Below are 27,438 nucleotides of genomic sequence, written 5' to 3'. Positions count from 1 at the left end.
AGAAAAATATTAGGAAACATAAAAAGGAAAGTTTATTGAAAATATTGCAAAAAATTTACTAGTACTATGTGAAACTGGAGATTTAACAATTGTAGCGAAAAGATAAAATTAATGTAATGCAAATTATTGAAATTTCTAGTTAAAGTTTCTATTGAATGAACACTCTTAAGAAATTAACATAGATAAAGAGACGATTATTTACAACGCGATGATCAATGTCGTTATCTTTCGATTTATTTGCAACCTTGTCACTGTAAGTAGCATCATTGAACTTTTATACGAAGTAAAAACTTTAACCATGTTATCTAAAAAAGATTTAATTTTATCCACATTTTTCGCCATGTCGCCATGAAACTAATTTTAGTAACGAATTTAGTAATTCTTATAATTACTTTAATAATACTAAAACTTTAATAATTCGTTCTTTTAATTTATTAATTCAAAAATATACGTACGTAAGTGTATTGTGTACAACAATAAATTTATGCTTTATTCTCTTGAATTCTGAATTAAAGTATGAGTATTTAAGTATTTGATTGATAAGCGGTTCTTCTTCATTATCTGTTATTTTTCATTTATATAATAAAAATTTACGTTCAAATATAAATCAATTCGGCCGACTATTCGATTCAATAAATGGTGTTACACTATATCTGTCTATTATAAATTTATTGTTGCGATTAAAAAAATACGTTATATAATATTATAGTGATTTTGGAATGGACCCAATCTATGAGAAGGGGCTGTGACCCGAATAATGGCCCTATTCACTGTTCTGACTTTACGTTTATACTTACCTACGTGACATCTGCGCCAGCGAGAATCGGACGCCGACACAAAATGGAGGGGAGAGCGTCGAGACGATAAAACTACATGTAACTCTCTCCGCTGCTCAGTATGCATTGAGAAAGCGAAAAGTAGTGAACGAATTATTACGTTATTTCTCGTATTTATATTTATACGGAAGCAACAGAACGGTTTACTAAGTCGTTGACAAGAATTCGATTCCACCAATCACGATTGTCGTTTTAACTTCCTCTGCAGGGTAGTTTAATCTGTACAGCGCACGCGCAATATCGACAGTTTTGCCTGCACGCTTCTTCAATAGCATTTCAAAGCAACGAAATTGTCACTAAGAAATTATTCACTTTCTGCGAACATAAATCAATTATTGGAAGCAGTATCATCGTAACATCCGGTGTTACGATATTTCAACTTATAAGACGTGCAGACAACGTCAAAGGTGAAGAACTGACATCCATACTTTCAGAGTTAACTTTTACTCGAAGGTACCACGTGAAAGTGGTTTGCTTGTATCATGTGAAAGAAGTACACTCGAAAGAGGCATCTACGAATATTCGCGGGAGTACTAGAAGGACGAGATAATAAGAATAAATTTGTACAAGTGTGAAAAATTATTATATAATTAATTCGAAAATCGCGTTGAAAATTTGAATGGAATAAGTGTCGGAAGCCACGCCTAAAGTAACCGATGCACTCGTGAGCGTCGATTGAGGTTAGCTTGCTTCTAAATGATCATCGCGATTTAAGTGCGTCCGTCGTCCGTGCGTAGCGACTGACGATTTTATTTGTACACACTGTGCGTACGTGTTCCGGAGGAGTGCCAGCTCGAAGAAAGGAATAATGTCAAGCAGTGTTTGCCACGCGCCCCTACCAGCACGAATGGAAGCATTCACCACGAGGCTCTGTCTCCGTGCTGCTGACCAATATGAGCGGCTTCTGCAAGCTCACTTCAACAAGGTACGTCTGTCGAAAGATACAACTTACTTCGATCCATCAATCCACGATGCTAGCACGCCACGAATACCTTCGATAGTCAATCGAAGAACGAGAAACTTCGACGATGCATAGACTGTAGTGTAACTATAGGGTTTCATTATAGGAGATGCTTCGTAGTATGCACACTTTGTGATATAGTGCTTTTTCAAACGTCTAGTACGTTAGAAAAATAATTGGTAGACTATGGATATTTATGCAATTTTATGTTTTTATGACTAACCAAACCCCAATCTAAATAGAAAATTGTTTCACCTACTAAATTTTATAATAAATGCTGTACTTGAAATATCGTTTTATACTTTTGTATATCATATACATTCTGTAGATATTTGGATCCTAAATTTACCAAAAATGCATAAGCACCCACGATCGAATAATTGGTGTGTAAAAATGATATTGGCGATCTGATTGCGTGTTTCCGTTCTTTTCTTTTTTTTTTTTTATCATTCATGTAAAATACATGAATTTAATCGTACACGGATAAACAAGATACTACATACTTGTATATGTAGGAATTGACTCATAATACGATACGATTTGAACAAGTAATCATTGTGAAGCCGTATTTCTTGGTAAAACATTGATCCGTATTCACATGTGACTTCGTTAACGGTAACATTGTTCTGTTTTTCAATTCGCCGTTATATTCCCTTTCACGTTATTTATTCGTACAGCGTCGCTGTGTTTCGTTTAATATTAATTCTGACTTTTGATTAGAAATAAAACAGTCGTTGAAGATGACGAGAAAATTTGGATTTTTTCTTCATCTCCTAAAGAAATGATCGACAATTTGTCAGATAAAAATATACATTCTCTTTTTTACGCTGAATTTGAATCGTGTTATGATTCATATATATTTTATCATTAAGTTACTGGTATTTATCTGGATTAAATTACCATGAAGACCCTGTTTTCAAGTTGACAGTATTTTAATACTAATTTCGTTTACTTTATTTTGATCCAAACGCATAGATATTCTCACTACGGAGCATGATATTTTAATTAATTTCACGATAACCTGCTAACTTTCTTTCCAAAGCAATTGTATGAGATTATTTAACAAGTTATGCCCGGATATGTAGAATATAAATTAAGATTAAATATTTCGAAATATCGTGTACATTAACTCGAATCTAAGCCAAACTCGTGTGGTTTGATGATCCGACCTATGATTCAACGACCCCACTTGAAGATTAAGAAATTGAAAATGAAATGTTTTATTATTAGCCTCTGAATCGAAGACGAAAATGTTTGAATTTTTTTGATATAGATTGTTAATAATAACGGATGTGTACAAGTTTCCAATTATGACTCTTGCGATCGTATACAGTCTCGTGCACCTGTTCAATCGTATATCCGATCGACAAAGTTACGCTTCTGCTAAGAGTAAAATTAAGCTGTGCAAACCGGTCTTGTATTTTTGGTACGTCACTTTTGTTCCTTGCAACTGCAAGTCAAAATTTTGTTACCATCTATATTGTGTCTATTTATTCATTAATAGCGGCTAACGCGATACGAGACCAATTGGCAAAAAGAATTCAAAGGAAACCAAATCGAGCAGACTTTCGAAATTTGAACAGTCGGCCTTCGATGAAGGCAGATGAATAAATTCAAGGCGGTGCTCGATGACAAATTCAAGGATTACTTTATATCTGGAACAGAGAACGTGTTAAACCATTAACTTCGTGCAACTTATTTGATGGTTGCAATTGAAAAAGAAACGATAAAAGTACTCATAAATCAGTACTTTGAATGTGTGAACACCGTAATTCGATGAAACGTTGCTTGCTCGTTTCGTAGTAATCTGTTGTTTTAAAATACTCGTAAACCTTCGATGTATGCATTAAATTCCCAGTGCCCTTACGATTTATTCGGAGTACGTGTGTGACTCATAGCAATATTTCAACTTAAATTGAATATGTTGCTATGTCGAAAAAAAAAAAAAAAAAGAAAGAAAAAAGAAAGAATTCATATCGTTGATACTAGGCGAGAGATACAATTGAAAACAAATTTTTCAGAAAATTACTTCAAAATGAGAAGTTTTAATACTATTGGGACATAAGGAAGGATAATAAATCCATTCGTGTTTATGGTGTAATTCCAAGAAAATATGAGTTATTAGCGAATATGTGATCCGTTACAATTATGAAATTCCTCGTGCTGATAATTATATCGCATATACTACTATACCGTTGCTTATGAAATAAGAAAAAATGCAACGAAAGGAACAATCACACTCGCGAATATAAAATACTTTGAATATCAAGCTTATAAGAGGCATAAATACAATTTGATAACGTGATTCTTTCCAAACGCTTTATACGACGACTAGAATCAGGGTTTCTGAACGCAAAGCAAACATTAGGAACACAAGAGATATTGCATAATCGGTATTATACGAATACTTGTATTAATATATTTTATTTATAATTATATTTTATCTATAATAATATCAATAAATGAACATGAAACATTTGACGGTATAGTTTGCCCAATTTTTCCTGCCCAAATTTTCGAAGTATCGATTATACAAAGAATTCATTGACCCTTCTACGTGAGAAATTCCAATTATTATTCTACATAAAGTAATTTAATTAACTAACTAATGCTAGCATATTTATAAAATTATAAGCTTGCTTTTCTGGTTACACGTTAATTGAACGTATTTGTGCCCGTATACATAAATATGCTATCAGATAATTCCTATAACGTGAAGGATACACTTCGTATAACTTGGTACACACAGAAAGTAGAACAATCCTCATAATTCTCACGTATCTGCAGAATCATTTAGTGGTAATAAAACAAAGGCAGAAACTATATCGTAATTGTAGCATGCAGACTAACAAAATTATCATATATAATCGCGTGTAGATACGTTAATTTTATTCAGTTTTTATCAGTGTGTATGAAAAGTGCAGTTGCACTCAACAACTTAAGAGATACTAAAATATATTTAACGATAAATTTACAATCATTTTACATGACATCAATGATTCATAATTTTCAATTACTTATGCTTCGATATATAACATCATTCCTCGTAAATAGATACATTACTCTGCGAAACAACAAATGGATGGTCTATTTACGTCCTGTAATTGGATGAGAAAAGCTTCTTGTTCTTCGTGAAATCCATTCGATCAAACATAGTAAATTGTTCTTTAAAGCAGAGGAAAATTCGAAAACGACGCTCATTCTGTGTATCGAAACCTCCTTTCCTTTTAATGAAATTTCCATTCTACATTTCCATTCTATATTTCCATTCTACATTTCCATTCCATATTTCCATTCCATATTCCATCCATTATCTATCTATCGATTTAAACGGTGGAAGCATTGCCAGTTCGGTTTTTTTCCACGATGTTTACAAATATAGCGTAATTATTGTAAATTTACCTTTAATCGACGACATTTCCATCGATTACGATTGATCGATGAGACGCGTTTGACGATAACAAAATTATAGTGAAAAAGACGCGTTTGACGATAACAAAATTATAGTGGAAAAGACGCGTGATAGCTTAAAAAAGTAATGCAGTACCAGTCGAAAACTATTATTATAACAGATACATGATTACCGAAAACTATCGAGATTGATCGTTATATTACGAATAAATTGTCTTTATAATCAAAATTCAATGAAAATTTAATATTAGGAGGAATCCGCTCAATTTTGTTTATTGCTCTGCTATTCTTAACTCGCTTTTGTTTTTCTTTTCTTTTCTTTTTTTGCTTTTTTTCGTATAGATCGATAACTTTCACGTGATACGATATGAACGCACCACGAAGAAATCAAGGTGCATATTTTTGCTACGTAATAGACGACGTCAATCAAGGAGAATGTAATAATTCTAATAACCACACAGAACACGAGATATGTACCACGTTCATTAAAATATTCTACATGTTATTCGATCAATTACGTATACACGGTGCGATCAGTTCCAGCTTTCCAAATTTCAAGTTTATTTTTTATCATTTTTACTCCTGTCGCATTCTTCTGCTCATTATCGACCCAATCGTACTTTGTCTAATGTTGAAAAGTATCTCCAAACGCGAGGAAAATATGGAAGAACTGTTATTGGTACATATGATCCTCCGTTGCAATTCTTTTTTCCACTAAAATTGAAATAAGAGTCAAGCGAAGAAATGCAAGCGGATCGTAGCAGAATTAATCACGTTACGATCGACCAAAAATTACCAACTTTCATGAACGATATTTCTTTGCTTCCTATACTCTCAACGGCAACAGTGAGAACAAATACGTAGCAAATTATAATGCAATACGTAATTGAATCACTCTTGCCAAATCGGTCAACTTGGCAAAACAAAAAGCAGAGAAAACCGATCAATTTATATAAGACGAGCAAGTACCTCGGCACTAAAATTTCCAAAAGTGGAATTTAATCATTTTGGCCTGTGAATTGCTCAATTATTATTAACACTATTCAAAAAGATACTATACGTTCGCCAAATGGTATCAGTTTGGTTGCAATCGCACGTGTATTTGTATATGATAAACGCGTTAACAGCCTACTATATCAATTACATAAGTATCGTTACATATATCAGAATTCGACTTTTACGAGCGTTGTATGCGAGCAGAGCGAAAATGTCGAGTCTAAAGACCAATGATCTATCTGGAACACCAGCAGACTATTAAAAAACTAGTTTCATATGGACCACGGGTCACTCGTCTAGCAGGAAGAGAGAATAGCAATGAGGTGAAGGTATCCTTGTAGAAATATCAATGATCTTCTTAGAGAAGCATCGAGAAATATTTTTTTCTCATTTCGATTTGGATCTGAAAATAGATATCGATCTCAGGTAAAGAAAGGAACAATAATAAAGATGATATAGAAGTTAAGAATCATTGGATAAAAGGAGCTCCACGTAAACAGGATCGATAGCTCTCGCCACGACCTTTGTCGCTAAACTATTTATGTTAATCGAGCCATTAATTAGATACGTATAGTGACACGTAGATTGCAGAGTATTTTTAGTACGACCTTATACCATTTGTAGATTTAACTGTTTATAAACACCGTGAATGATGGCGTTCGAGTGATGTTGCGTTTAGACATTTTTATGTGCTAAGGTGGAATGTTTATCGATTACGAAACTGTATACGCGATTGATAAAAGATAAATCTCTGTGAGCCTGCTGCTTTGAAATTGTGCTTCTAATGATACATCGTATCATAATAATCTCGGATATCGTTGGCGAAGGTTCTTCAGAATGATTAAGAAACAGTATATTAACATGGATTTTATTTATCGAACGTGTGTGTGTGTATATATATATATATGTATGTATATATATGTATACATATATACATCAGCTTTTTTATCTACCAGTTCATATTGGCGTTGACAAGAGTTACGATTATGTAGCTTCTTAAATTAATCGTTTATTCTCATCGTACACAGAACATGTGTTATTCCTTTTATCTGAAAATGCCAAGCACGTTGTAACCATAACTTGGTTCAATGAAGGTACTTGAGAACTTAAATCTTAATACCGATTACACAATTCTGGGGAAAAGGTCAATATATCTTGGAATTCGATATTGTAGCATGTAAGTTTCTACAAAGATGTCAAATTTATTCGATATTTCGAGATACCTACATTTATTGTAATAATGCGTCACTGGAGAATATAATATCAGAGTAAACATATAATGTCTGTATAATGATAATAATCAGTATTACCCAGTAAATTAAATTATACTTCGCTTTCCTTTTATATTCCTTAACATGAAACCATTTATACGTGCAGACTGTCAGGAAAATCGTTCAATAGAAATGTATTACCCGCTGTTCAACGATAATTTCCAATATAAAACAAACGAGAAGATGGATTATTCCTCAAGTAATTGAATAAACAGCAAATTAGTACCTTTTCATTGATAAATTATTGTTCTTCTTACAATTTGATTATGTAATACAGTAATATTAATTCAAATCATAATTGCAGAGTGTGAGAAATCGAGACAGATATCTCTCAAAACTTATTTATTACGTAAAAATCATTCGCTATTCTTTCTTATTCTGTTTTTCTTTTTTCAGAAGATGTTTTACCGAATAGTATTTATTACCAAACTTATATTAATATCGTATTAATATAAAATCTATATATTCAGATTTTAAAGATTCAAAGTATAAAAGAAAATTTAATTTCTTCGCTTTACATACATAAGACATAGAATGTACATACAGGCAAATACAAGATACTATATTTAGTTGATGAATTGGAAAACGTCTATTTAGTAACAAATAGCGTGTTGGTGTTATCGTTAAAAAATATAACCGCATGATCGAATGGCTTTCGATTGATGATAGTACATATAAAGTCAGGCTTGATTTATAAATTGTTTTTTTCCTGTGGGGTCACGTTTGTAGGGGATCATTGATCGACATTTTAGAGCCCTCATTTGCTTAAAGCGACAACAAGTAATATACATATACGTATGCATCATGTCATTGACGTCGATCTAGTATTTAATTTCCGCGTCATTTTAATTGAGAAACTGGCTTTTTGTTGTTCTTTATATTTCTTATACTCGTGTTACGACATTTTTTGACCTCGTTTCTGCCTCGCTTCGTTTATCACGTTTATACCTTGTTTTTACCTCTTTTATCATGTTTCTGCCTCGTTTTCATCTTGCTCTTGTCCTGTTTTCCGCTTCGTCTATTCTGAATTTCAAGATTGTTATTTTTCTTCGAACACATTGCAAACATAGTTGTTTGTTTCCTTAATTCGACCACGCAATAGTCTTTCACTGTGAAAGTTGTTACTGGTACTTGAAAAAGTATTAAACAAAAAGAGAAATATCCAAAAATATGCTATTGCTTCAAGATTTTGTTAACGTTAAAATGTAATGTATAATTGTAATAAAGTTTTGATTTCTGTGCAGAATAAAGACAGGACAAAAGTTATAAATATGGAAGTTGAGGAAAGAGAGGAACGGAAGGCACAATATACAATAAAAGCGTTGATACATCACGGAGGAATTTGAATGTATCGTATAAATTAGTTACACTATTCTAGAATTTTATTACTACAGCAGGAAATTTACATACGCTTGAAAAAATTGCATAACGATTGATTGTAATTACTGTTAATCAATGTCATCTATGAAAAAAGAAGATTATTTTCTTCTGACGCAGGGAGAAGTTCCCGAGGACCGTAGCAACCTTTCGTATTTGTGCAATGCACATTTATTTGCATATTATAACGCACGTAATAGCTAGTAGATCCGATAAAAAAAAAAATTTAGGCATAACTATGATGAAAGATTTACGTAGCATAACACAGTACAATAACAACATCGATTTATTAATTTTACGTCATATTTTATCGTCACTATTATCTCAGAAAAAATTGGTTATTAAAAGCGTGATATGCGATTATCTTGAACTCCTAAACAACACATTAACGTCAACCTATTAAAATAAAATCGAGAGGTTTCAAAATGCTTTTTTAGATCACTGTGTCTGTTATTGTTACTTTATGGTTCGACATTAAATAAGATGGAAGTAAAAAAGAAAAAAAGAGTAAAATTTACGATTAACAGCAAATTAAAATATATAGATAATTTAATGGTAATTTTATTGTACGTATTCAAATTTAATAAAGACACACATATGTGTAATATACTCACGTTCGTAACTTATTAGTCTTAAAAAAAGTTAATCCATTTTTTACATGTACACACGTATGTCACAACACATACACGTGTAGCTGTAAGCATAAAACACATGAAACTGCACGTTCCATAGTATTTTAAGTAGGATCAAATTCAATTCGTCCGATTACGTAAAAAGCGTATCGTCTTACTAATTGAGCGTTAAGACTGAATAAGCACTCCGCAAACCGACTTATAACAATTCCTGTCTTTGGTAAAAAATATCCACGATACTAAACGTATTAACGTCGTTTAGCATTTGCCTTGCTTCGTAGACTCTTTTCTTTTCTTTTCTTTTTTTTTTACTTTTCCCATCTTTATCATAGAAGGTGTTTATGTTATTAGTTGCCAGCGTTTTTATAGTAAACGACAAGAATGAGGAAAAAAAGTGGAAAAAACAGATGGTCGGTTTAGACTGAAATACATATTCACGATAATATCTTTTTTGCACTCGTCGGATCGTCTCATCAATTGAAAAAATCAAGTATTCAAGTAACATGATCGAAAACTGGTTTAAAGGAGATTTTAACTAATTTTATAGAAATTTATTATATGGAAAACGAAGAAATAAGTAACGAAGTACTCTCGTATTAATATTTTCTTTGCCTTACGATAAATTTTACAAAATTAAAGTTACAATATCTTTTGGACTAACGAATCTTCGAACACGTTTTTTTCGTAGAACGACGAGAAGCTTCGATGTGTACAAAAAACAGGGAAAATTTCCGTTTCAGAAAAATAGCGCAACTGCAAGATGCATATTCGTTTTTGCCGCTGCGAACAAAATTTTATCGTGCGAACATGTAGCTCGGTTCGAACCATTCATCTGTCACCCCTTTCATTTTTTCCGCATACTGATCGTTTACAAGAAAAACGCTGGGAACAGCTCGAATACCCTGTATGTTATGTTAACCTATGTGCACCTAAACAATACAGTCATTAGCAGCGATTTAATACATTTTTTACCTTAACATTCGAAGGATATGACGTCAGAAAGAAGAAGAATTGATCGTAATGAATATTTTCCATAGGGGTTGTACCAATCTCTTATAGGTGATGTTCAAATTTCATCCAAACGGATGATAATCAACGAGTGGCTGATCTTTATGACTTTTTCACTTACATAAAAATCGATACGAAGGCGACGCAATATAACATCTAGATATACGAACTTGAACTCGATAGATCTTTGAAGACCTACGTTGTAACTCGACGTGTACTATCGCTTAACTCTGCGGTCTAAGTTGGAACTTAAAATCGTTAAATTTATGCAGTCCTAAGCAAAATAATTAAAATTGTTAAAGGCAAAACGAGTAGTTTTCTTCCAGTGTCTTTGAAAAGACATAAATTGTCCAGATCGTTTGTCATAGATCAAAGGTTAACAGGAATTCGGAAACTCGACTCTGTAGTTTTTTGAGAATTATTCCTTCTGCTTTTTTCCCAACCCTGTTGTGCTCTTCTAGTCTATGCGAAATGGATGTGAAACGGATGTCACATTTCAGTAGATATTAAAAAATATACACAGTTCTTAAATGCTTGGTTTTACCATTCAACGTAAGTTTTGTAACTTTTGCGTGTTTCACGTTTCTTATGAATAAAATAATTCAAAGAACAAAGATATCCCTCGTTATTATATTAAAAGTAGAAAAATGTACAATTTTACGTCGCAATAGATAGTATACTATAAGGGTAAGAACACGATGGAATTGACGATAAGCATCCAAATTTTGTTTAATCTAAACCTGAACATTCCTGTACTTATTTCCTAGCAACATTTCTGTAAACGATGTGCAATTTACTAAGATCAGCGGCGCGATATTTCGTGCGCGAAAAGAGGTCGGCGTTCGCGATTCAGTCACGAAGAATAAAAATCAGCAAATAATATAAGGCGCGTGTACGCGATCTTATCCCATTATTTCCAGACAACAATTCGCCTCGCTTTCGCAAAGAAGACAAGCTACGGTTGCACTTTTATCAAATCGTCTTGCTCGTGCATTGACGCACTTGAGCCGAGGTCGTTGCCGCTTTTCTGGTGTATGGTTCGGATGAAAATTTCGCCATCCGTTTTATCGAGGACGACGCAAGCTTCTAAAGAAAAACATCGCGCTTCCGCGATCGTGATGTTTGCGCTGGCGCGCGCACTTCTTTTCCACTATTTCGCCGCGTTATTTGTAACGCTTTGCGAAATAATATAATAATACAGAATAAATAATATTAGTAAAAATAAAAATAAAAAAAAAAATAATAATAATAATAAGAGGATAACCGTGCGTTTCGATATGACGATACAAGTTGCTATGCAGTGACTATAGAAAGCATTGGTACACTATTTTATTTATTATAGCATACACACGCTAATTAATTAGTTTCAAAACATATTAAATTTCGTATCAGTAGTTTAGCTAGTAGCACTTTCGTACGATTCAACAAAATTTCTTCTTATGAAAATGAAATTTTATTTATTAAAAGATAAAAATATGTGCCAATGCTTTCTGCAGCCAGTATATAAGGCCAGCGTAACATAAAATGTTTAGAAATGTAAATTACGAATGAATCCTGTTTTTCCCCTCGGATTCTCTTATCGGGTTGGATATGCAGTGAATCTGGCTTATCTGGTGGCTCCCGTTGTTAAACGTTAAAACTGGAACGGTGCTCGATTGAAACTTATCTGCAACAATGCAATCTGAATACACCAGTGACGTCAATGCTCCGTAAAACACGACTCTACTTACGAAACGAGTTACAAGCTTCTTTTTCCTCGTTCTTGTAACGATATAGCCGAAGGCTAAGGCGTAGGTGCGCGATTTATTGTTCGACACGTTTGTCAAACAAAAGAATACGCTCCTCCTCCTCTTCCATCTTGTTTTCAAGTAAAAAAAAAAAAAAAGAAATATCAATTTTATCGGATCTTTATATTCTACCGTATATATCCTGTTGTAGGAAAATAAAAATCATCAGCCTGGTTTCTTATAACTTCGTATAATTATTCGTAATGCTTCCGAGTAGTGAGTAAGTTCCAAAATCCTCAAAAATCCCTGTCGATTTAATCACCGATATTGATACAGCCATCGATCGATTATACGCGCCGGTACTTTATGCAAAAAAGATAACTTTTATCTTAAAATCTACAGCGATTAACGACACATAGTAAAACACTAAAAATCCATAGTAATTATTCGTTCCATTCTCTACAGAACGGTTGATGATTGAAATTCATCACTGAAAGTATCATGCCGAATTAACATATGTTTATTCGCTCATTAAAATTTTGAATACAATTTGTGTCCTCTTACGTTGACGGATCAGTTTTAGAATTTCGACTATAGATTTTGTTATCGATATCGAACAACGCATAAATGTATCGCAAATGCGATTGAAGATAAAAAAAAAAAGAAAAAAAAAAATAGATCGTAAAACCGAGTTTCCAACGTCATTGCTGTCTACGCGCAGCTTTCGATCTGCCGTTTCATAAACCATTCCTCGAAAGCTGTTTTGCTGGTTATATGTTGACATTTGCACCGAAGACAGCTCGTTATACACGTACATTCCTTACATATTTTATTCCAAGCGTGCCGTGATTACCGGCATCCGATCGATCATGATCGTATATCGAATGTAAATATCCTGAACTCCTCTATCGAGTCTGCGAGTACTCACGATCGGACGATCCAAGCAATTGTGTTTCTTCTACCGTGATTTATAGTCCGTTTATTCCAACTTGTTTCGATTCAACATTCGGATCTAATCAAGTAAAAAAATTTAATTTGCAAATTATCGTTACGTCGTAAGTTTGTATTTATAGCGTTTTGATCGAACAGAGAAATTTAACTTATGAGCCACATAGACACGGTACGTAAAAATATAAAAGAACTGTGGTGAATTTTTATTTCTACGTCGCGTCAAGAACGAGAAAATATACCATTGTGAAATACCGCGCCAATAATAGGATCGAATAACGACAGTTTTATTGTCTGAAACTATCATCGTGTTTGCCATAATCAGTCGTACTGACTCATGACTCTTCAAACGTCTAATTACGTGACACAAACAAAATCTGCCCGAGCAACGATACGTTTCCAACGAGAAAGAAGCTACGTTGTACTGTCGATAAAATTTTCATTTTAAAAACGCCTAGTCCACCTATATTTGAACGCAAATAGTAAAATTACTGGAAATTGTAAGTTAAATTTTACCTCGCATCGCGTTATACACGCGCGTTGCCCTTTGTTCATGCAGACATCTAATATTAAAGAATGGTGTACCTTTCTGCTTTATTCGCAAAATATTCTGCTTTTGTATGGTTATTTATAATCGGTCATCTAACTAGTATTTGATGTAATTCTCATCGTGACAATAATTGTTGCGCCAGCGCAATTCGAATCTCCTTGATTGCCACGTGGTTGTTTACTACGATCAAATATACTGGCCGGTTACGCACAGTGTAACGACCCTCGTATATATTCATTTGAAATGCGAGCAACGCGAATCACGGTGACGAGCTAACGTCAATCGGATGCATTAAATTGTTGCAAATGAAATGGTTAAATTCCTTTCTTCTTTCTTTTTTAACTGATATATATATATATATATATATATATATATATATATCAACGAGCTACAAAAATTTATCTATAGAATTTTGTGTATCTGATTTACCAGAGGAAATAAAAATATACTTTGCAACAGAATTTTTTATGCTTACGTGGCAATATAATTGCCATTAATGCGTTAATGAATTTCTAAGAGAAATATAAAGAATTAAAACATTTATTTCTTCAGATAAAGTTACGTCAGAAGTTACGAAACCTTTCCTTTTCCCAATGTCAGGAGGAAGACCTACAAGGTTTAATATTACATTAAACTCATCATTTGTATGATTTCGTGTAGAGATACAACGGATGCACGTGATCTCTCTGACATTGTATTTTATATTTTTCTTGCTTCTTTTTTCCTAATAAAGGTGAAAGTAAATAAATTGCATTTCAACTTAATATGCGTCTGAATATGTCGAAAAAGTTTGCACGGCTAACGTTTCTACTATAATATTTTCTATCTAAAGCATGTATGTAGATTTCTGCGATTGACCGTGTACAGAAATATACAATTTGTCGTAGAACTTTATAAATGTGTATCAATATCACCGTGTAGTTCTTACTTTATATTTCTTGATCAAAGAACACGTTGAATGTATATATTATCGTCTCAACGTTACGATCGTTCGAACAAACAATCGTTAACTCAGATCAATTCAGAAACAATGTCGATCAATCATTCGATTCGCCACCAATCTCAATCGCTATTGTAATATGGAATCACGTTGGGGAATTGCAAGGTATAATTTTGCCATGTCCTCACGTTCGAACCTTGTCGACTAAATTAAAATGAATGGCGTATCGCGAAATCGAATTCCACGACGAACCACCTGTCCGATCGAAGCACGCTTCTCGTCACGCTATTAACCAGATGTTTTAAACAGCCAGGCTATTTATTCTACGTTGAAAATATTCGACAAAAATACCACTATATCGAACAGATAATACCGTAACTATGTATCGGAATGGTAAACTAAAAATAGAATAACTGGATATATTCCTTATAAATTGATCCATGGGTATCTATCTACGTGTAAGGAGAAAAATCTTCGTCCATATCGCATTTTAACACGTAGTAATCTAACCATTAAACATTTGATCGAAGGAAAGAAAAATCCTTATCAACGCCCTACTGATCGATTTTTCTTGCTGATTTATTAATCATTGTTACAATTACATGCTCGGGTTTTTATCAAATTCCGTGACGAAAGCAAAGATCAAAAGTTCGTCCCTCTTATCCTAAAAACGAAACTTATCAACTTGTATTACCCTTAGGAAAATATAGAATTCCGATAAATTGTTCGACGTTAGATAACGTCAGATTTATCGCAAATTACATACTTAAAGGTCCCTAGAGAAACTCTGTCGATACGAGCGACTTATTCTCGTAACCACGCGTTTCCTTCCATTTTACATTCCATTTACACTCTATCAGCTCTCTACGCGTATATATACATATGTATATATATGTTCCGCGTGTCTAGTTCCGGCTACCAATTTACACGCAATTATCCGAACATTACGCGCGTCGACCGTTCAATTGTTACAATCGCGACTCGCTTGACACTCACAGCGAAAAATACACATGACACGTCTTAATTGGATTATTTATGAATGGCGTTGCGGCAATTAGCACGAGACGCTCGCCACTCGTTAAACTCAATTAACGACACTTACCGATGGATTTCGATTCGTTGCGTGCGCTGGACCACGTGCGGGCATGTGCATTGCGCCTGCTGCACGCTCTCCTTGCTCCTTGCTTCAGTCGCTTTCGATTGACGAACGAAGGATACGTTCGATTTCGTACGAAGAGCAAGGGAAAGAGCAAGGAATGCCACGGAATAGCTTTTATCGAGAAAATTACATCTTAATATTTTAGTCCACTATAATAGAAAAAGGACAACATCCTTACGAGTTTGACTATACCGTTCGTAAAATGAAATTTCAACATTACTTAAAGGTCGTAAAAGAAGAATGATTAACAAAATATTTATTTTACAGTAGACGTTCCTTGTTCCCCTTTCCTTTTTTTTTTATTTTTTTATTATTAGTCAATAATTGTTGTAAACAATACAAACAATAATTGTTGTAAATTGGAAAATCAGGAGAAATGGGCATTCCTCGTTTTTCCCCTCTTCGTATATGAACCGGTGCTTGACTACAAAATGCACGAGTCGCGTAACGATCGCACACTACTTTTATCTTATAGAAAGGAGGTGCGTAAATTTATTTCCGAAATCCATTGGACTTTTGGCCACACGTTTACTACGGTCGTTTTTCGTATATCCAATCGAATATCTATCATTCTGACGTTATGCTGCCGAGGCTCGATATTCTGTTGCTCAGCTCCGTTGAATTTTTCAAATAAATGCCGAATATCTTATTCGTACAGTCACAACAACGACACAGTTTAATCATGTTTTTCATCTTATAAATTCGTTCCTTCCCGAGGGCAGTAAAAAAATATCATTATGTAACAGCTACCTATGCTTTGCAAACGAAATGTTTTATATTTAATGAAAGTGAATAGCATATACGTATACGATATAACGTGAAACTATAATAGTATAATAAATAGTAGATATTTATGCGAATTGTTACTTTAACCTAGGTAGAAAATATCCTTTTAATTGCTAAGTATTATAGCAAGTACTATATTTTGGATATTTGATATATTTTTGTACATTTTCGCAGCTTCGAAATTCTCTATAAATCCATAAAAATCCGTAGTCAGCGGCTAGCGATAATATCCGTATAAATTAATAATTCTCTCGTATCAAACGGTCTATACAGTAGTCGATGTTTAATAATACTTAAGGAAGATAAAATATCTTTGAACTCTGAATGAATACGGAAATTATTAAAGAGATTAATTTCGAAATAACCGAGCAACGATTTCAACTAGAATCGTATCGGCTAGATTAAATTCTTAGTAGATTTTTTTGGTTACAGCCTTCGAGCAAAGAGCAAACGCGGCTGAATCATAATTCGAACCACAAGGAACATCGAAGGCAGAAGGATGCTTCGTCGAGCAGCACTTACAGCGCCTTCCGTCAATGGCGAAGGGGCACTTCTATGGGCTCGAATCGGTCCAACAGTGTTGGATCTAGCTCGACCGGAGCCCTTGCCAAATTGCCTAATGATGCAGCGACCATACAAAAAATGGAACAGTTTCCACTGGTCCTTTCCGATGCCACTATGCCAGAAGAGGATCTTTCGTTGAAGTTTTTAGCGCTGGTATTCATCCTCTCGTTTTATACTTTTTCCTTAATGAACGCTGAAAAATATCGAATCTTTAATAATTGAGAGTAGTCAGTGAAATCGGATTTCTATCGATATTTTCAATAAATTTTAATCTGAAATAAAATATAGAAAAATTTGTACGCGTACGCGTTGGTTATTTCTAACGATCGATCAAAATTATTTACAACATCATTGTTAACAAATATGAAGAATTTAACAAAGGGATAATACAATAGAAAGCTTTCCATTTTAAACGTTATTCCTCCGACATAGTGATTTTCCCTTTGTATGTATTTATTGTTTTATTAACGAACTATACGAAAGTAAAATGTTATTCCTTTATCTGACATTGTTTGTCTTTAGTATTTATCCTAAACGTTATTTTATTCAATTATATTTCACTGTAGAGATAGATACTGTTGTAAGCAAAATGTCTGAAAGCTATGTAACGGGGGGGAACATCGACGTGCAGAAATTCATCCTTGGTAAAGTCTTAATCTAAGAAATAATTAGCACGTTCGAAATACATAAGATAATTATAGAAATAACAACAAGCGACATTTAATTATCCTATCTACTGAAATATATAACTGATATTCGTAAAATTGCAGAAATTCTAAAATGTTGCAACGTAATTTTACAAAATTGCCTTATTGCTACTACTATTTCACTGTGGTTATTACCATTACTACTATTATCATAGCGATACGTTTAAGTTCCATTATCTGTTGAAAAAATATAATAACTAAAGTCCAATTGTAATTTACTTCTACATGTATGCATTATCTATTTTTAAATAGCTGCAAATAAGCAAATTATGAATATAGTTTTATCGTAAATTTTATCATTGCTAAGAACTAATTATATCTGGAATCTAGTTATTAATTGTATGTATATGAAAATTTATACTGTTTATTTTTTTCTTGTAGAACGCCTTGGATTTAACAGCCCCAGCCAGTGACGTCCTGTTGAAGAACAGATTAAAGTCTTGGTTTCAATTATCCGGGCATCCGGATGGTTTCGCTCCCGCTGGGCCTGGAACAGTTTGGAAGAGAAAAACTGGAGGAGTAGAAAATACAGAGAGAATTGTTTACGAAGCCCTTAGCAAAGACAAGGAATTACGGGATTGCATTCCAAGGTAAATAAAATACATAAATTAATAACTACTTAAGTAAAAAGTTTCATTGTCTCAAATATATGATAAATATAGCATATAGTTTTTGTGAAAGAGAATTCCAAATAAGAAGAAAGTCTTCTTACTATTTTTAGAAATGTATATACTAACAATTAAAAGGGATTAAAGCTACTTGAATGTTATCAAACGGTAAGTAAATTATCGTGTAATCTTCTACCAACGAAGCTTAGACCGATTGATATATGTAATTGATAAGCTGTAATGAAATTAAACAATTTTAACATTTTCACACTAAAGAATTTTTTCGACAGGCCGATAAAGTTTCGTCCGATTAGTTATCTCTTAATGTAAATTACTTATAATAGTATATAACGATATAATGATATAACCCTCGAAAAACATTTTATCTGTCTAATTTTAAAACGTTTCATTTTCATGTTTTAGATACTATCGTGAAGTGGAATACAAAGGCGACACGTTCATAGAGCTACAGGATTTACTATTTGGTTTCAACGATCCGCACGTAATGGATATCAAGATGGGCACGAGAACGTTCCTCGAATCGGAAGTGTCGAAGACGACCGCTAGACCGGATCTATATCAAAAGATGATCGCCGTTGATCCAAATGCTCCGACCAAGCAAGAACACGAGCAACGTGCCGTGACTAAATTGCGGTACATGCAGTTCCGTGAGCAACAGAGCTCGACCTGTAGTCACGGATTTAGAATTGAGGCTATGAAATTACCCGGTGGTCCGCCAATCACCGACCTAAAGAAAGTAAAGTCACACCAGGAAGTGCTCGAAACTATGAATCTGTTTCTTGGAACAAGCGAAAACACTCGCGAAAAACTGCTCGCACGGTTGAAAAATCTTCGTTCAAAGATCGAGATGTCTGAATACTTCAAAACTCACGAAGTATGTGTTAATTATACATACGTGATTAAATACTTGGAACGTTAAAACAGTTAAAAAAGAACTGCTTTCTTTTCGTTTTTAAAAAATTTTTTTAACAGAATTTTAGCAGAACAAATAAGAAATACAACGTACATTATTTCTTTTCCAGATAATTGGTAGTAGTATTTTTATGATCTACGACGATGACAAAGTTGGCGTTTGGTTGATCGATTTTGCTAAAACACGAGGATTGCCAAATGGACATAGAGTAACACACAGGAAACCATGGGAACAAGGCAACCACGAAGAAGGCTTTTTATTTGGTCTCGATAATCTTATTTCTACGATAGAAGAAGTGAATCTTCCAAACGCGTAATTCTCGTATAATAACTATTTCATTCGTGAAATCAACTTACATAAATATCCTATACTGGTCTCATCCTAATAACAGCTATCATTATTTTCTTTATTTACTTCAATAAACTAAATAAAAAATGTCCAATTTTCTCTTTGGGAAATTTCCATCGCATACTTTGCAGATATTTTCTGATACGATTGATATATTAAAAACTTTAATACCTATACTTTTGTGTATAATTATCATTGGTCTTTGTAAAGAATTAGAAAAGATGAGACTGCCTATAAAATACAAATTATGTATTTAAATACTTTAAAACAAAACGTTAATACAAGGTATTTGAGGCGGAAGACTGCTTGTTGTTGCATTTTTTCTATGAACTACTTTTAACCGAAAGGAAGTTTGATAAACATCGCTTTACACCATATTTAGTGAGCGTACAAAATTTACATTGATGTACAAATATAGTGTTAACTAAGTATAATCGTTTAGAATAATTATTTATGAAGAAAAGTTAGATTGTAAGGTCTATTTTTTGAATAAAATACTCGCTACGACGAACAATTCTGAGTAACAATCTTATATTAAATTATTTTGTTGTCTAACTGCCAATATTAGTAGAAAGAACATTTATAATAAAGCATTTCGTTTAAGACGTATAAATTACACAAAACGTATTTTTATTGTATTTATCAGTGTAATTGCCGCTAACATTTGTTTTTCTGCGTAAATACTGATTGTTATATATTAGACGATGTTAAGCAAAATAAATAATAGTATGAAATAATATTATTCAACAATATATACAAACATTTCGAAAACTAAGAAATTTCAAACAAATTTGTGTCATTCGATTTCTATTGATATTATATTTTACATTTACACGATTCTAGTAGAAAATAAAGCATAAATAAATATATACGATACATCTTTCTTCATTACAACCTTAATTTCCATGAACTTTATTGAATAATAATCTCCTCGATGTTGGTAATGGGTTGTTCCAATGTACTTTTCGATTTCGAATTGATTATGGAATCGTACCATCGAATTTCGGCAGCTGCTAAACATTTTTGCCTACATAGATAATGTTATATTTATGTATTCATCTATATACATATAATTTATCATATATAATGCTACATACATATATTACAATTACAAGTGCATTAAATATTGTAAGTTTCTATGCTAATTATACTAACGCATCGATTCTATCACTTGGTGGCTTTCTTACAGGATTCCACCCAGAAACGGGTTTTTGGTTCGTTACCATTAAACCTCGGACGCAATAAGATAAAGTAACCTTATTTAAGGTAGGATCCTGAAAATTTTAATATTAATTTTTTTAATTAAGTTCTTATTATAAATTTTTTTACCTAATGTATATATATTTTAATACAGATGTTTTCACTGTGTATGAAACAAAATGTAAAATTTTTTTAATTGAACGATAAATAATAAACGTACTCGCCACTCAGAATTTAAAACATCTGCTATACTTAAAATATTTGTAGAAATATCTACTTCCTCAATATTTCCCATAGTATTCAAATAATTTTCTTGCAGAAAGTTCAAAAATACTGTTGCTTGTGACTGGAAGAAAGCTGCTATTTCATCAGGATCATGTACAAATTTCCAGTTGTTTTCAGTTTGAATTCCTGTAAATTTATTTATTCAGCAAGTCTTTGAATCTTAATGTACACAAAATATCTACTCACTTTTTGGATTAATTACTCGTCCAACACCATGAAGAAGCCCTAAAGTCTCTTCGCGAATATTACATTTATTTTCTCGTTCCTCTGGTACTAATGGTATTATGATGTCATTTAGAAATCAAGCGTATTATTATAATTTATTATATTTACCTTTTAATGAAATGAAAATAAGATTTAACAAAGCATTTCTAATGTCTCCAATGCTATTTGATAATATTTCATCAACTTTATTTTGTGAAACATGTAACATATGCCCAGCAATTGAATTCAAAATCTTAGTTATTCTTTTTAATGCATTTTTCATTGCAGTTTGTGTAACAGAGTTTATACTAAAATATAAAGGTTCTATATCAAATAGCTAGTAAGAAGAACAGATTATGAATACATAATTATATTTAGAAACTTACTTAATTAAATCTATGCCAAATTTTTCTCTTATATTAGGAGAAAATAATGTTTGAAGCAATTTTGAATTTCCTGCTTCTGTACATACAAACACTATAGGTTCCTTTCCAATTTCAAAGTACCTTCTAAAAATTAAACTTTATAATAACTATATTTCAACAAAAAATGGCAAAAGAAAAAATGAATAATCCTAATTACTTCAAAATAGAAAAGAAACTCTCCTTCTCTTCATAAAAGACATTTGGAAAATCTTTTACAAGAAGTAAACGACTAGAATAATTACTTAAAACTGAACTATATCTAGTAGCTCTGATTAAAAATTCTTCAAATCTGTCTCCTTGTCTCATTACTCTGTCTGAATAAAAATTTAGTATTATTTCATCATTTTATTAGATATTACTAATAATTTATTGATTTGAGAAAGAAAGAAATTACTATTTTCATCCATAATTTGATCAATAGGAGTAATCCATTCTGTAATATTGAAACCATTTTCTTTTGCAAGAACCCTTAGAGCTGTTGTTTTCCCACAACCAGATGGACCAGATAAAATTAATATGGCAGGTGTGCCTTTCTTTACTTTATATTGTAACCAATTTAAAATCTCTTGCTGTTTTTGTCTACTAATTACTAATTCAGAAGGGCTTTGTGCGTCACAAGCTTCCAGCAATGCAAACAGGCTATTAGCATTCTTTTTTTTCGGTATTATATCATAACTTCTTGATACTTCTAAAGCGCTACTTTCTAGTACTTGTGAAATGTTACGTTTAATCCCTGGTGTTCTTTTGATAGGTTCGCATTCAAATGACGACATCAACCAACTACTGCTTTTCTAATGATAAACAGAAACATATTTAACATCAGTGAAGAACGTATTTACATTTATACATTAAGAACTAAATGACCCATTCTGTGAAAATATACCTTTGCACTTGCCATAATGTAATGGGCATACAAATTCTTTGTAGCAACAAAATATGTTATTACAATGCAGATTATTATTACAAAAATGTATATCTTTTGTTGTAATTGTAAATGTAAAAATATTTTCCAATTATATCAATTTTTCATAATTGTCTAAAAATAATCATAACTTGATTAATTATACAAAATTTTGTAACATTATCTCATATGTTGAACTATATTATTTCAAATATTTTTTTGTGAACAATGTGAGAACAATGTGCAACAAAGAACGTGTAGATAACTTGGCTCGTGTACAATTATTATTTCAATATACTAAATATATTTATACTTTTTCTTTTACGTCTTTACGCTTAATTAATCCCATCAACTTTTAATTATATCGCAATATTTGATTAATAATTATCTGTTTGTAAAACAAACGACATAAAGATCATGTTATGTTTTTTTTTCACAGCCGATATTTATTTCAAAATTCAAATTGTTACATTAGATATACATATAGAAATTACAACATAAATTTTAAAAAATATATTTCTGTACTAATACTTCAAAAAAATCGATAATATTGTATTTGAATAAATTAATATATTTGTGTTAGAATATTTCGAAATATTTTCAGAAATTATCCAGCCGGTTAAACCCAAAACACTTTTTACAGTAAAGATTGTGACTTTATAAGTTGTTTCCAAATATATATGACACTTTCAGTACGTACGGTATCGATTAAATATCATACATTTCAATGTTTGCACAACAGTTCAAGAAAATACTCAGTAACATAACAATAATATTAAAGGCTTAATTGAGTGTAAGCATAGATACATATAGTTGAGTTCACAGCATACACCGTAGTTCACAGTTTCACAACACGGGTCCATAGCGTGGTTCACAGGCAGATCAGCAAGCAGATCACGGATGCAATGTTAAAAAATTCAGCCAAAAAGTATGTGCTAGAGATGAAAGTCTCTAGCGGCCAACGACCGAATTACATGCACATTTTGTTTCTGGTGCTATTGGTGAGAAAAACGAGAAGAAAAACGCATTCGTATCGACGGCGCGGTACAATGAAGGGTTACCAACGATCGGCAGGGATGAACACGAAATAGCATTCGGACATATCGAGAAATTATGTCAAATTCCAACGATAATCGTAATAGTACCACCTCTTACAAGATTATATTCTCCTGATAGAATATAGATATTCTTCACGAAAAATTTTCTCAAGAACTCGAAAATTATAACTTCGATAGGTTCTTATGTTCCTACATTCTAATTTTTTATATAATTTCATTTCAATTATACCATCTCCTATGCTGTCATGTTCTCGTAATGTAAAGTAGCAAAACCGTTTCAAAGTTTTGGTCAAAATCTCGAAATTCTCAACTTCGACAAATTTCTGAAATATGATGTTAGTTTCAAGAATCGAAGAAATTGTAATACCTTCTGTGCTATCATGTTCTGATATAAAATTATTATTTTTACCAACAAGTTTTGTGCTCGTGGATTTTCTCAAAAAATGATGTCGCTTTTAGTAGTTTCGTAAGTTTCCGAATACCTCTTATACTATTTTATTTTTTTAATACTTACCAATACTTACCAATTTTCTCCAACCCTTTTGTCATATTTTATAACTTATTTCTTAAAGTTATTGGAATTGGAAAGCTCGTTTTCGAATCGCCACTAAGAGCCAAGCGACTACTTTTAGCTACCGATGAGTATACCTATTTGCAATTAGTTAATGTTTCGGCTAAGTTTTGTATACGCACGTTTCTTCCAGCAAAACTGCCGAAGAAAGAAATGTGTATATAATTCGACCGTTTGGACATTGGAGGCGGTAATGCATGGATCGTATTTTTGGTTAAATTCTTGCATGCTCATTGGCGATATCCCTATCCATCTTTGTTTACAATTACGGAAAAAGGTTATATAAATTGTGTTGATACATAATCAATCCTAGAAAATGGAAAAAATGTAGAAGAGTAAGAAATACCAAAATTTACGATAATAATTACAGTAAAGTTAATATAATAAAATAATAATATAACTTTGAGACAAAGAAAAGAACATTTCTATTTGATACATATGTATGTGTATGTATATTGTCTTTACATATAACATAAAAAATGAAGTATCCGATTATTGTTTGTGATTCAAATTTAAATGGTTAAAGATATAATCTATTTATAAGTAGCTTAAACTAATAGTTATATTATAAGTAGTTAAACTAATACCAAATTATCATTATCAATTATAAGTATGATAATTTCGGAATTAATATGGACTTGTTGACTATTCCATTTGGTTTATATTATATGATGTTTATATGTTATAAGTTGTGATTGTGTTTGCACAGATTTACATTTTTACAAACATAATTAAAAAAATGGAATCTACACAAAAATTTATTTTGCCCACTAGATACTATATTTTAATATAAATGTATAAACATCCGCAATCTAGCTATAGCATTATAAACTCTAAAGGCAAAAGAGTATAAGTCAGAATTATTTGTTTCGCAGAAAAATGTATGGTATTTAAAGTAAATAGTAATAAGATTAAATGTTAGATTTTGAATATACTATTAAAATCTCAAGTAAACAAGCGAGAAGGAAATGAAATTAACTTGTATTATAATTAGAAGCATAAGCAAAAGGCAGCAATGTACAATACATTAGCGGAATCTGTTTTTACCAAAATTTGACTTATACTGTCTTTTACCTGTCCATTAGAAAAAGACAGGTCTGGGTACTCGCTAGAGGAAAGTATATATCTAGGCCTCTAGGTGAAGCCAAAACATTATAATGTTTAACAAAAGTTTATAAATAAGTTTATAAAGTTTATATGGCCGTGCATGATCATATACAAATAGGTAGATGCTATATGTACTGTAAATTTTTCGCGCGAAATGCTTTCTCAAGTTAATACAATGTCCACTGGACATTACCCATACTCACTCAGTGGACATTATCCTCTTTGCCTGCAATATATGAATGGTCAGACTTGTGTTATATGATTGCACAATCTTAGATTTTAGTTATTTTTTGTACTTGTTTAAATCTTGTTATATGCTTTATATGATTGTAAGGTATATAATACATACTTTATGGTATTGTTATAGGAATAATTTACTCTGTATATGTGAAATGTGTTTCACTCTAAATGTGTGAAATTTCATAAAATCAGTTAATGTATGAATAGTATTCATCATAAATTAATTGTACAATTAAATGACAATAACCAGATTTGAGTCCTTGGTGACTATATTAAAAAATATGACTTCCAAATATTATTATGCAGTAGCCAAAGGTCGTAAACCTGGAATTTATCATACTTGGTAACAAATTTTTACATTCAGTATGCATTAATACATTGTTTTAAATCTACTTCAAAAAAATTGTATTTCACTGTTTTTATCAAATAAGGCCTGAATGTCATCAACAAGTGCTTCATTTTTCTGGACCTGTATTTAAAAAATTTAAAACAGAAGCAGAAGCACGCGGCTTCATTGAAGAACATGAGAAAGCAAATAAAGAAAATGACGTGAAAGATGCATTACCTATAATTGGTAAAAGGTATAACACAATTTTAACATATTAGTGTACATAGATGAATATATTAATTGGAAAATAATTTTAGACAACGAATACAAAGTGACAAAAGCACAGACTCTGATACCGTACAATCAAGTTCAAAAAAGGTAAAAACGACAGGTTCAACAAAATATGAAAATATATGGATAGATAAAGTAAGTGTAACATAAAATACTTTATATGGAGTTTCACATATAACTTTTATGGATGAATTTTTATATTTATCTCACTGTATTATTAATTTTTTAGGATTTAACTAAAAATTTGATTATGGATAGCGACGGTTTTGTCAATGTATATACAGATGGTGCATGTACTGCAAATGGGAGAAAAAACGCAAAGGCTGGTATAGGTGTTTGGTTTGGTGACAATCATCCTCTGTGTGTTACAATATATCTTTCAGTCATATTTAATGTGTAATTCAATGTACATATCCTGTTTAAAAATGTTAATTGTAGAAATGTATCAGAAGCTGTTGTTGGTCGAGCAACTAACAACAATGCAGAAATTAAGGCTGTAACTGTAGCTGCTAGACAAGCAAGAAAGGCAGGTATTAAAAATTTAAAGATTAATACAGATTCCCAATTTCTTATCAACTGCATAAAGTTTTGGATACATAGCTGGAAAAAAAAGGGATGGGTTACTTCAAATAACACACGTGTTATAAATAAGGATGAACTAATAGAAATGGAAAAAGCTTTAAAACCTCTAAACGTGGTTTGGGTAAGTAATATATGATTATTATATTAGTACTTAATGCCTTAATCTTATATTTTATAGCTCATGAATATTGGTACTTTAATGTTTCAGAATCATGTCAATGGTCATGTTGGAATTTATGGTAATGAAATGGCTGATAAATTGGCTCGGGCAGGATGTTCAAAATATAATATCTAATATTCATATGTAATATTCACAAAATAATCATTAAATATATATTTTTTTAATCAATAACTTAAATATTTACAGTATGTTTACAATTAAATTATACTCTATATTCGTATATCTGTGACTTTGTATGCATTTTAAGATACCTTATATAGAAAATATTTGATTTTAACGAAAAATAATGTAAAATTTTTTGT

At 32.0% G+C, this 27,438-nt stretch overlaps 3 protein-coding genes across 19 annotated transcripts; 2 read left to right on the top strand and 1 right to left on the bottom strand.

Moving 5' to 3' along the window:
* Positions 1 to 892: 892 nt before the first annotated feature.
* On the top strand, positions 893 to 20,063 carry LOC122578001 (inositol-trisphosphate 3-kinase homolog). Of its 5 annotated transcripts, XM_043749827.1 has the most exons (6): positions 893 to 1,761; positions 8,720 to 8,823; positions 17,035 to 17,319; positions 18,255 to 18,463; positions 18,905 to 19,376; positions 19,525 to 20,063. In XM_043749827.1, the coding sequence occupies exons 3-6, from the start codon at positions 17,158 to 17,160 to the stop codon at positions 19,729 to 19,731; spliced, it is 1,050 nt and encodes a 349-aa protein (XP_043605762.1). In that variant the 5' UTR covers positions 893 to 1,761; positions 8,720 to 8,823; positions 17,035 to 17,157; the 3' UTR covers positions 19,732 to 20,063. The 5 variants fall into 5 exon arrangements, with proteins under 5 accessions (XP_043605762.1, XP_043605758.1, XP_043605760.1 ...); XM_043749823.1 differs by lacking the exon at positions 8,720 to 8,823; XM_043749825.1 differs by lacking the exon at positions 8,720 to 8,823 and having other exon boundaries at positions 17,019 to 17,319.
* LOC122578000 (cell cycle checkpoint protein RAD17) lies at positions 19,646 to 24,496 on the bottom strand. Of its 8 annotated transcripts, none has more exons than XM_043749816.1 (10): positions 23,586 to 23,697; positions 22,761 to 22,913; positions 22,272 to 22,668; positions 22,035 to 22,191; positions 21,839 to 21,961; positions 21,582 to 21,760; positions 21,435 to 21,521; positions 21,184 to 21,374; positions 20,919 to 21,037; positions 19,646 to 20,790 (listed from the first exon to the last, which is right to left on the bottom strand). In XM_043749816.1, exons 2-10 carry the CDS (start codon positions 22,773 to 22,775, stop codon positions 20,676 to 20,678), a joined length of 1,383 nt encoding a protein of 460 aa, XP_043605751.1. In that variant the 5' UTR covers positions 22,776 to 22,913; positions 23,586 to 23,697; the 3' UTR covers positions 19,646 to 20,675. The 8 variants fall into 8 exon arrangements, with proteins under 8 accessions (XP_043605751.1, XP_043605752.1, XP_043605750.1 ...); XM_043749817.1 differs by having other exon boundaries at positions 23,609 to 23,626; XM_043749815.1 differs by having other exon boundaries at positions 23,479 to 23,619.
* On the top strand, positions 23,583 to 27,313 carry LOC122578005 (ribonuclease H1). Of its 6 annotated transcripts, none has more exons than XM_043749836.1 (7): positions 23,583 to 23,706; positions 25,882 to 26,097; positions 26,186 to 26,335; positions 26,400 to 26,508; positions 26,603 to 26,733; positions 26,812 to 27,076; positions 27,164 to 27,313. In XM_043749836.1, exons 2-7 carry the CDS (start codon positions 25,991 to 25,993, stop codon positions 27,248 to 27,250), a joined length of 849 nt encoding a protein of 282 aa, XP_043605771.1. In that variant the 5' UTR covers positions 23,583 to 23,706; positions 25,882 to 25,990; the 3' UTR covers positions 27,251 to 27,313. The 6 variants fall into 6 exon arrangements, with proteins under 6 accessions (XP_043605771.1, XP_043605770.1, XP_043605768.1 ...); XM_043749835.1 differs by lacking the exon at positions 23,583 to 23,706 and adding an exon at positions 23,811 to 24,302; XM_043749833.1 differs by lacking the exon at positions 23,583 to 23,706 and adding an exon at positions 24,464 to 24,597.
* Positions 27,314 to 27,438: the final 125 nt, after the last annotated feature.

The sequence above is a fragment of the Bombus pyrosoma genome, linkage group LG3, assembly GCF_014825855.1.
Source record: "Bombus pyrosoma isolate SC7728 linkage group LG3, ASM1482585v1, whole genome shotgun sequence".
Taxonomy (NCBI): domain Eukaryota; kingdom Metazoa; phylum Arthropoda; class Insecta; order Hymenoptera; family Apidae; genus Bombus; species Bombus pyrosoma.
The sequence above is the reverse complement of the archived record's forward strand: the minus strand, read 5'-3'. Positions and strand labels throughout refer to the sequence as shown.

Excerpts from the sequence above, each read along its gene's own strand:
- LOC122578000 (XM_043749814.1), bottom strand. The coding sequence starts at position 23,641 with ATGGACCCGTGTTGTGAAACTGTGAACTACGGT. Across the intron at positions 21,962-22,034 it reads AGTTTCTTTTCTATTTTGAA|AAGGTACTTTGAAATTGGAA; the intron begins GTAATTAGGATT and ends TTTAATTTTTAG. Across the intron at positions 21,522-21,581 it reads TATTTTCATTTCATTAAAAG|TACCAGAGGAACGAGAAAAT; the intron begins GTAAATATAATA and ends TAATACCATTAG.
- LOC122578005 (XM_043749836.1), top strand. The coding sequence starts at position 25,991 with ATGACAATAACCAGATTTGAGTCCTTGGTGACTATATTAAAAAATATG. Across the intron at positions 26,509-26,602 it reads AAAATATATGGATAGATAAA|GATTTAACTAAAAATTTGAT; the intron begins GTAAGTGTAACA and ends TTAATTTTTTAG. Across the intron at positions 26,734-26,811 it reads TTTGGTGACAATCATCCTCT|AAATGTATCAGAAGCTGTTG; the intron begins GTGTGTTACAAT and ends TGTTAATTGTAG.
- LOC122578001 (XM_043749823.1), top strand. The coding sequence starts at position 1,645 with ATGTCAAGCAGTGTTTGCCACGCGCCCCTACCAGCACGAATGGAAGCA. Across the intron at positions 17,320-18,254 it reads CGTTGAAGTTTTTAGCGCTG|AACGCCTTGGATTTAACAGC; the intron begins GTATTCATCCTC and ends TTTTTCTTGTAG. Across the intron at positions 19,377-19,524 it reads AATACTTCAAAACTCACGAA|ATAATTGGTAGTAGTATTTT; the intron begins GTATGTGTTAAT and ends TTTCTTTTCCAG.